Source organism: Acanthopagrus latus, chromosome 20, assembly GCF_904848185.1.
Source record: "Acanthopagrus latus isolate v.2019 chromosome 20, fAcaLat1.1, whole genome shotgun sequence".
NCBI lineage: Eukaryota > Metazoa > Chordata > Actinopteri > Spariformes > Sparidae > Acanthopagrus > Acanthopagrus latus.
Window position 1 is genome coordinate 4,126,937 of NC_051058.1, and position 11,032 is coordinate 4,137,968.

Here is an 11,032-nt window from a genome sequence, read left to right on the forward strand (position 1 = left end):
TCTGCATTGTTAACTCATTTATTTTTCAGATGGAGGGATCAATAATCTCAAGGATTGTCATGAATAGTTAGACCTATGATTTGAATAAACATTACATTTTCTACAGTGCGGCAGATCAGATGAACTCATGCGGGCCTACCTCTATACCCATCATGCTCCACATATATCCATTGTAATTGATTTCAAACTGGATATCATTCAACACATTACAAATATGTATTATAATTTGTAATACACTTGTTCTAATAGTGTGACAATATTTTTCATACAAGAGAAAAGTCATTGTGCTGGTCACTGATGTATGTCAACCATTTATCCGTAACTTGTAGATAACTATGTCACTAATTAATCTATTATTTTTTGGCTTTTTATTTCAGTATTAATCAATAACTTCTTCACCATTTGGCTATCACATTTTTCATTGTTTTTCAAATGTTTATTCATTATTTGCAGATAACTATTTTCAGTTGCTTACTTATTAGGACACTGTTGCTATTTCAACCACTTATTAATAACTTTTAACTAGCCTATATATTTCAGTCATTTTACCATTGTCATTGCTAATTTGGCCCCATATATCTCTTGTTTAGCCTGTTTACTAATTTTGGCAACTGGCCCCTGCAGAAGTATCGCCTATGGTACAAGTACATCTGCACCAAGGACATCAATTTGTGTTGAAAAGCTGCTGGGACATAAAGCTTATGTAAAAGAAACATATTTTTAACAGTTCAGCATAGTCAACAAATTATTTTACATGTGGGGGAAAAAAAATGTCTCCGCTTATTTATAAACATGTCAAACATCTCTCAGTATTTTCCGGACTTTCATCACTTAATGAAACGTGAAGTGTTCGTCTGCTCTGATTTGTTTTTTTCTACACCTGCTGTTGAATAAATAATAAATAAATAAATAAAGTGTGGCGCTATTCTGGATTTGAACAGAAGGCGGCGGTGTTGTTACTAGCACAGTGTCTGTCGACTCAAGAAGAAGAAGCTATGTTGTGTTTTTAGCATTATGACTGCTCAACTTGAAACTGGACACTCTACAACGTATAGCTTGGTCAGTTTGACTCGGACATGTTTGATACTTGGCAAGCTGGCTGCACCTGAATAAACTGAACCCAGCGGACCGCAGCCTGTGTCCTCTAGTTGGTGCTTTGTTCGAATCACAAGCTCTTGTCGCTGTGAACTTGCAGCTCGGCTAGCTTGCTTCCCTCAGCTAAAGCTAACTCTGCTAACTCAACAGTGGCTGAGGAGAAAAACCAGCCACACTGTCAGCTGGGTAAGCACTTCAGTTTGCCGAGATTTGGTTGGAGGCCGCTTAAAGTATGTTGAGGTTTTGTGACATTAGCTCTGTATGGTAAATTATTTCCGACTCGTAGAGATAGCTACAGATCATACTCAGCCAAACTTCGTTAAAAGTTCTTGTACTTTTTGTTTTTTTAGTCGCCACTAAATGTACACAGCGAACATACACAAAGCGTGAATGTCTGAGGTCTGGCTCTTGCCCAAAAGGTGTACAGTCGACTAGCTAAATCATGAGGTATTATTTCGTCAACACCAAGAATAAACAGTGATGATTTAGTCCCAGCTTTTTAGTAAGAATAAAACTAACGCTATTTTAGTTTTTGGGAGATAACAATAATCAGTGGCCGGTAAGAAATATAGGCTACAATGTTTTAAGGTTGTGCTGTCTCACAGTTTCTTTCGTCTGTGTGCAAGGAATGTGGGTACAGTACAGTGTGCGGTTAACATACACAGCACATGTGTTAAGTGTATGTAAAATCCTGCTTCATGCTGAAAATGATCTGCAGAAAATATGTTTATAGGCCAAAATTTTTTTCAAAAGCGACTGGTCACACACTGAGATGTTTTTGAAAACATTTTCCTACCATTTATAAATGTGACTTGCTGAATATCAGGCCCACTGGTGCTGCTGATGAAAATGTTTAATTGCACATCACAGATTTTTGGGCACATGTGCGACCAAAACTGTTCCTGGACAAACCTTTGGTGTGTGAGAATTACATTTCCTAATATATATTTTATGACTACCCAGTATAATTAAGAACATGTTGTGAGGTTCAGACTATCTGCCAACGGAATAAGCCTTGTTAAATCATACCCAAGTGCTGTATCGTAGGCAACTGGATGTGTTTCAGTCTCCCACCCAAGATGCTTCTTCAGTTCTAACTAACTGGAGGGGAGTTGCAGGCTTTTAGACTCTGTGTGGGAGTGTCCTCACAGAGTCGTTCAGGACACATATGAGCTCTGAGTTTCAGAGTCGTTGGGGAATCTTGTGGCGTTTGACCCAACCGGCCGTCATGTGTGTTGCTAGGGTTAGGTGAGCCCAGGTGAGAATGGTTTTTAGGCTGTCTGGGGAGGGAACTCAGTACTACATTGTAGGTCATTGATGGACTAATGTTGTAGGCCGCCTCCTCTGTTATGTTTGGAATGGTTGTTCTGTCTCCCAAATGTAATAACAAACAGACAAAACAACCTCTCCATGAACACATGGCACAACACAGGATGGCCAAATCAGTTACATTCTTTCCTTTGAGAGGATCAGAAATAGTTTAGACTCTTTCAAATTGCTGCTTCTTTTTGCAGTGAATTTAAATCAAGGTTCAGGGTTGATTCTCAACACGGGTTTATACAGCAAAATGTAAGTTATAGTCCTGTTATGCTATACAAGAAAATAACTTTTTTATGGTGGCGTGTTGAGGATGAGTTCATTTAATAGTTCAGAAGCAGCACTTCATTTATTTTCATAGAATTGTTACCCAGGGTTAGGGTTAGGGTTAGGGGTTAGGGTTAGGGGTTAGGGTTAGGGTTAGGGTTAGATCTGAATGAGATCTCTCCCATTTTATACACCCTGCTGTTTCTGTTAAATGTCTTTCAGATCTCCAGTTCACCCCCGTGAGTATTGCTGCTGAATCAGAGGCTGTCTCCTGCTGGTACAACAGGATGCTGTGTTTGCAGACATGGTCAGAGACAGGTGGGATCTGAGGACACAGGAAGTTGAGGTGGAGCTGAGTAGCGATCGGGAGTGACAAGGACTCGGGGCAGGGGGGGGGGCTCATGTCTACTTTGTAAGCCTTCACTGTGGAGAACACTTCAGCATGGTGAAGACCACAAAGATGGAGCTGCTGAGAGCGCTTGTCAGTGAGTGCTTGTCCGCAGCCGCGCAGGAGATCTTCAAGATTGTAGAAAGAACCATCATCGAGTACGAAGAGGAAATGTCCTGTTCAAAGTGGGTGGTGGACAGCCACCGCAGGCTGCTGGATGTTGCCAGTTCACACAGCGAAGGTCAGTTTGTCACACGTTTGCTTTCTATAAAAACTGTAGTCATGAGCTGATTTTGGATTAGAGAAGTTGATTTTTCAGATGTTTTTGCACTGGAATGCACAATTCTAAGGTGGAATTCAAGGAGACTCTTCTGTAACTGTAGTGACCTCAAGTAAATGACAAAAGTAACATCGTTTATTAAACATTCTTTACCAAGTAACCTACAGTATATTACTAACCTGTGTTTTTGTTTTGTCTGATGATGCTGTGATGTTGACAATTAATAATTAATCTATTATCATATTAGTTGAATAATGACATTCACTTTTGATCGGCTGACTAATCAAAACTGAAAAGATGTTAATGAGAACATCTCAGTGGTGAATCTGGGTGCACTTAAAACACAGTGAGTGTGATCAGAGAGAGCAGGAGCCCAAATTTAAGCCTTTCAATCTCAATTTCTTTGACAAAAATGTGCAAAAAGTGCCCGTTCCGTGCCCTTCTTCTATGAGAGGATTTGCTGCTTTTCTTTGTCATTCTGAGTCTTCGAGGACGCATCTTCAGCCCTGGGAAATTGTGATGAGAATTTTTCCTGTTATGGTTCAGTTACATTTTACATCTCAGCCCTTAAAAGTGTCCAGTAGTAATCTAATCCTAAATGCTAAATGTCGTCCTGTCTTTTGCTTCAGACTCTCTCCAGATGTCTGCCACAGATGTGAAGATGCAGTCTGGTCAACAGCAGCCTGCTGCCAGCGTGAACATCAGTGTGAGCTGGAAATCAGAAAACGTCACATCAGAGCCGATGGAAGACAGTCCCAACATGAACAACACTCATTCAGACTCCTCTCCTGCCAGTGATAATGATCAAAGTGACCAGGAGATACTGGTCGATATAGGAGATGATGATGTGAAGCAGGAGTTTGACCTGAGCTTGCCTTTGCATATTCTCAAAGTGAAGAAACCGTTCAAATGTCCCATTTGCTTGGCCGATTTTTCTTCCAAAAAGACGATGGTACGACACCTCAAAAGGCATCCGGAGGACAAATCCTCATCGTACCAGTGCCAGTTCTGTGACCGCAGCTACTGCCACAAATCAGAATTCATCATTCATGCCAGGACACACAAAGGCACCAAACCATACAAGTGCCAAGACTGCGACAAAAGCTTTGAGCAGAGGGACACTCTGCTACTTCACAGGCAAAAACACACTGAGGAGAAACCAGATCAGTGTTTTAGTGAAAAGGAGGAGGCAGATGTTTACCTGACACCTGGCAGGAAGATTGGAGAAGACCTGGACTCCAGACAGGCAGAGTCTGTCATTAAGACATTTCCTCTCACTATCGCTCCCTATGATAAGAGTGAGTTTGATCAGGAGTCTCTGCAGCCCCTGTGTCTTTACCAGATTCAGACTGTTGCTGATATCGATAAAGAGGCCTCGACTGCAGCTCCAGCTGATCGCATTAAAACTGAGCCAGCTGGAGCCGACGGTGGACTGTCAGACAACACCACCGATGATCAGCTGTTCCTTTCGGTGAATCCAGGCGAACAGGCTGGAGGTGAGACGGAGCCCAAACATCTCAGCATCAAAAACCTCCTGCCAAGGAGACCTTCAGGAAAATCCACCGAGCTCATCATTCAGTTCGAAGCAGGGACGGCACAGAAACCCTACAAGTGTCCTTGTTGCACCAAATGTTTCTCCTTGACTAAGACTTTAATAAGACACGTCAAGATCCACACAGAAGACAAAACGTATCAGTGCCCGTTTTGTGGGAGAAACTTCTGTCAGAAGTCGGACCTGGTCAATCATACAAGGATACACACAGGAGAGAGACCATACCAGTGCCAAGAATGTCACAAGTCTTTTGCCCAGAAAGGCAACCTGATGGTTCACATGAAGAAGCATGCAGGAGAGAAATCGTATCAGTGCCAGCTGTAGCTATAGTCACAAGTCATCCTTTGAACGTCACACGCAGAGGCGCACACAGTATGTGGAGTTTGCAGGGTCATTTTTTGGTACTGAAATGTGTCTGTAGCTAGTCAAGAACCTTTTGTGAACCTATCACGTTCTTTCATCGTATAGCTGTGATTTAAATCAGATGTTTGCCAGCTGACAAAGGTCATAACAGCAATGCAGTCATTTTTTAAAATAGCTTTTATGTTGAGATCACAAATCATTTATTAATTTGTACAGCCCAAAATCACAATCACATTGCCACGGTGGGTTTTACAATCTGTACAGTAAACAGCATTCTCTTTCCCAAGAAAATTTGCCATGTTGAAAAAGAAACATATTACCATTCACAACACCCACTGGACAGTAACACATCTGCCTTGGGTTGATCATTTCATACAAGACTATTTTAGATGATTTATTCTGCCCTGTCTCTGCACAGAATAGATGACTGAAGCATTTTAACTATTATTATATATTATTAGTATATGTCTCACAAGTGTGTTACTTTAAAAAGTATGTGTGGAAATAAGCAAAATGTAACGATCTTATTGTTACGCTCAAAGGTTTGTAAAAAGTTCATATGGTTTGCTTTGAAACCCAACACACATCCCAAATGATCTTGTTATCTTGAGAAGTCAACTGGTTTGCTATATTAAAGAAGAAAGAATATGATTTATGTTATCTTGAGATAACCCCATGATTATCTTGTGATCCTGCGATAATGGCATTATGCATAATTGTGCGTATTGCCGTTACAGGCTTCCATACTCAACAGTTGCACTGTATACACACATTTTGCATTGCAATTCAATACACCAAATTAACAGGGCCATACCAAATACAAATACAACATGTATATTTAGATTACATTGTATGGTGCACAATCAAATAATAGCACATTTACCTGCATGTTAAACTACATTATTTTGGTGGCCTTGATATTGAGGTAGTGTAGTTTTGACACTGAAACTTAATTGCGAAACAATACCTTGAACAATATCGATGTTCTATTCAATGTTCTATATCAGGGTGAAAAATTGACTTAAACAATGGGCATTGTATTTTTGATTCCATTAAATGATAAATACAATTAAGGCATGTGTACTGTGTGTTGTGCACATCAGCATCTAAGTTCATTTCTGACTATGGTCCGAGGAGTGGAAGGAGGCCGGCCTGTGTGGACGCTGCATCATGGTGTGTGTCAGACTGCTGTTGGAACATTAGTTGTTATAGCTAGTAACATTCGTCCTCAACAAAAACCCCTGTGCTAAATGCCGCGTTTACTACTTGTACAACATCACACCCATCTCTTTCACACAGACGGGATTAACATAAACGCAGCATCCAACCTTGCTAACGTTAAGCAGCTGCGATAAATAACTTTTGTTTTGACTCGTGTCTTTACTTTTCTGATTTGTGCAATAACGTCATACTCAGCTGCACTGAGCTGTGATGACCTACCTGTTTCCTCTGCTGTGCCATTGCTCAGATGCCACGTTTTTATTTCTAATGAACTTTGACCTAGATCCTTACTTCATGGTCGTCCGTTTGCCTGTGGTGGGTTTAGAGGTTTAACTGGATGTGTGCGTTGCAGAGACTAAATAATCTTCCCTTCCAGAACGAAACATGTTTCAAAGGTCTGACATCAGTGTTCAATCTCAAAATGTGACCGTTTAAGACAGAATTTTATTTAGGTAGTTCTTGTCCAGTGACAAGGTTCACAATTAAAAAAAAGTTGGTCTATATTCTAAAATTAAAATAAAGCCTCTGTATTGTATCAGCACTATAATTCTCTATATACTCAGCTCTGTTTGTCATTGTGGATGGTTTAACTGGTGAAGGACAGTTCATGACACTTAACAGCTGTCATTTTCAGTCAAATGTCCTGATTGCCACATCAGTATTGTCCGACAGGCTAATATACTCAATATGGTCACACAACAGTGAAATCTGATAAATGCATATGTAGCAGCTGACAGTGTGAGAAGCTGAATTCAACTTGTTCTGAATCATGCGAATTGTTATTTAAGATCAAAGTATGGCTTAGACTATTGTAGCAGTGCTTCTAGACGACTGTTCTGTGCAAGCATGTGTTTGTGTAGGAAAACTGTAGAGGATGTGTAATAGATGTGTGTTTTGCCTGTGTTTTAACTTATCCCATTAAGTTTTTGGTATCTGTTATATTCAAAGATTTGTATTTAAAAAAAAAAATATATGGTTATGTTTTTTAATAATTTTATTTTGGAAATTGTGTAAGAATTTTGTTTCTACATAAAATATGAAAATTACAGGTTGAAAGCAAGTTTCTGTCTGGTGCTACGGTGTTTGGTCAGTGTTTTCATAGGAAAGCTACTGTGTATACAAGCCAGTGATACAGACATTAGGTGCTGTGAGAGAATTTGCTGTTTGTGCTTGTTGCTCAACCACATTGTCAATTCTTTATTCCTTATTCATCATGTGGTCTCACATCGTAATTTAGAGAGAAATATGAATTTTACTGACCTTGTTGCCACAACTGAGAATGATGCCAAACTCGAAGTACTTAGCTTTTCATCCACCAGAAGTGAAAAGTAATGCTTTTGTCATGCTCTTGTTAGTAGACATTAAAGTTTTATATATTATATTTTACAACAATGCAAGTTAATTTGTGAAAGTTAAAGGAAGTTATGAAGTGTTGCTAATAACATTAACGATGGATATTTCCTCGTAAGCTGACAGGGAGCTAGAGACAGGATTTTTCCCTGTTTATGCTGAAAAGGACTTGAAGCTTTGGGGCATTGAATGCAGCAGCCACAGTGACATCTGCAGAACTTTGAAGCCCTTCGAAACTGAGGCCAAAACATTGGGCATCAAATTCCTCTCCTGATGCACCTAACATTCAAGATTTATCAAAGAGTTTGTGAAAAAAAAAATCACTGACTCACCTGGAGAAGCCTGGAAGCGCAGTGAGGACCATGTTCTTTGATTTCTCCAGTGCTTTCAACACCATACAGCCTGCACTCCTGGGGGACGAACACCGCTTCAGCTGGTATTTTACTTTTGTCTGTTAAATCTCTTTATTTATTTATTTTTTGTATAACTTCATTGTAACTTCATTGTAATCATAACAACTACACACATTTGATTATTAGTACAATACGCTAATAGCAGGGCTCTTATATATTTCGTGATCACTTATTAGAACTAGGTATAATGTCCTTTTACTTGCCTATAGTATACTGCCAGTGTCTAGAAATCTCAATTCTTATGACCTCTCCTCAGGGTTGGCATGAGACTTGTGTGTATCTACTGCCAAAAAAAAAAAAAATCATTCAGGCTCTAGACCCAAGGTTTTATTTCAACAAAGCAGCATTCTTCAAAGTTTCCACAAAAGTTCTGTAAGGCAACAAAAGAATGTGCGCACTGCATAAGAATATACTTTGAAATTGGTATGTCTATTGGAAAACAAGATAGAAGATGACAAAGATGTATCTTTTTTCGACTGATAGCTTGTACTTTCTGGTCTTCTACCTAGATTGTCCCTTTTTGGCAGGATATCCTCATTTGGTATTGTACAATTTGCGATTTATGGATTTAACCTGATGCTTTGATTGGCTTGTTCAGAAGGTCTGAAACATCTCTTGCACCGCCAGATACTCTGCGGCAAACTCTTATGTTTTCTTTATTAGTTGCAAAATGGATACTTGAATGTTGGCTAGCAGTGCTTCTTGTTTTTCCAGAAAAATTAGGGAGCTAGTCTCAGGGATACATGTTGAGAGGCTACAGAGCAAACAAACATGGTTTTTGTGTTTTTCTGTAAAGGTTGAGAGTACCTGGGCTCCAATTATTAGACAATTTTAATGCTCCTATTTCTTAGCAGTCCCTATACTTTATATACATAGTACATTATCATAACTGATTTTTTTAACTGATATTTGTAATAAACCATAGTTAACATTTGCGAGAGGTAATGACAGTGCTCAGGAAGGTGGGAAAAAATGTGGTGAATTCACACAGTGGAAAGACCATAAACTGTTTCAACCTTGGATGATGAAGGCTCACAATATGTGATCAAAAGCTATGGAAAAGCTAGTAAGTGGACCTTGAGTTAAAGTCATATTAGTAATATTATTCAGTAATGCATAAGCTAAGTAAGGATTATTCGGCTTATTTATTTATTTCCAATTTTCTCGTTGCATTTAATCATTCACTGATTAATTAGAGATATGTTCATGAGGGCTCTATAAAGATAGTCAGCGCTTGTACAATGTGTATTGTTGGCCAGAAGAGGGCAGACTGTACTTGACGACTGTTATACTGTATTCAAGCATGCCCACCACAGACACAGAGACTGAGCAACTTAACATTACTTCTTCTATCTTCAGCGGAAGTCAATTCCAAAAATAGATTTTAACAACAAAAAATAGCTCGTTTGTAATTCTGCCATTTGATTGCAGCTCTGTCATGACATTTAGACTCTCTGGTGAAATGAAAACATTCTCTCCGAGGCTACACTATGATTTGTTCATGCCATATTTTCACCAGAATTTTTATCTAGGAAATCAAAAGAAGGACCCAAATGCAGACATGGCACCAGGCAGGTTCAACAACACAAAGCAAGCTTTAATGATGAGCTGATAATTTAAAAGTCCTACAATCCAAAATACAAATAACGAAAAATTCAGGCAACAAAAAGAACCTTGAAAACTAAGCAGTAATACAAAAACAGATGATAAACCACAAAGCCGTGGGGAACAAGTCCAGAATACAGGAAACACAGGAGGACTGGGGAACTGACGCAAAAGACACAGGATGAAAACAGCAGCAAGGAGTGAACTGATGACTGGATTTCAATACAAACTAAACTAATGAGTGGGTGAGGTGCAGGTGGAGAGAGATGGAGAAGCACAGGTGAGGGGAATGCATGTAGGAAAGCAGGGAGAGCAGGGAAGAATGCTGGGAACAGAAAGATTACAGAGGGGAAACTGAACACTGGTGAGCAGGAAGTGGAGAGTCACAACAAGTCACACATTCATAGGTTCTTACTGAACTGAGCCTGAAAATGACACACACAGACACAAACATCAGATTTTTTCTATTTGTATTTCACTTTCATACATACTTTAGTCTGCTTTTACTATCTTGAAATTATACTTTTTGCAGGCACTTGAGCTAGATCATTTAGTCAACAGTTTTATTCAAAGATTATAAGATATGCAACAGGACTCCAGACTGGAATCGAGCCTAGGATGCTATAGTCCGGTTTCAGAATTGGAACATGTGGTGCGTTCGCTAAATGGAAACTCATCAGGCTATTATTAACATTACAATTATAGTCATATATGTGCCTATAAATGTCTTATAACAAAACAATGAATGTGTATTATGATGTCAAACCTTCTACTGTCTTCTTCATTTAAAAAGCATCTTATACGATGCTTAATGTATTATATGACACGAGTATCATAAGACATTTTTTGTTCGGTCCCAACATCAACCTATGAGGCCTGATGGGAGCCACATACCCTTTTAGAACCCTGGGAAAAAATAAATCTCCTTCCCCCTCACACGGGCAGAGAGCTTTCCATATCTGAACCTTCTTCCCTCGTAGCAGTTTGAGATTTTGCCACGATAAAAGCTTTGTAAATAAAACATGAAGTGATTATTATTACCACAGATGCGAAGGAGAAGGAAAAAGGATGGAGGGGATGAAAAACCATTTACAAGGAAGCAAACCGGAACAGCAGGGGCAATCTGTGACAGCCTAAAAACAGAGAAATCCTGCTGAATGGGAGGCTGAAAGCACCCTGGG

At 39.4% G+C, this 11,032-nt stretch overlaps 1 protein-coding gene across 1 annotated transcript; it reads left to right on the plus strand.

Annotated features, from left to right (window-relative positions):
* Positions 1-986: 986 nt before the first annotated feature.
* LOC119010293 (zinc finger protein 572-like) lies at positions 987-5,560 on the plus strand. Its single transcript, XM_037082320.1, has 3 exons — positions 987-1,281; positions 2,902-3,308; positions 3,977-5,560. The coding sequence occupies exons 2-3, from the start codon at positions 3,122-3,124 to the stop codon at positions 5,221-5,223; spliced, it is 1,434 nt and encodes a 477-aa protein (XP_036938215.1). The 5' UTR covers positions 987-1,281; positions 2,902-3,121; the 3' UTR covers positions 5,224-5,560.
* The last annotated feature ends 5,472 nt before the right edge of the window (positions 5,561-11,032 follow it).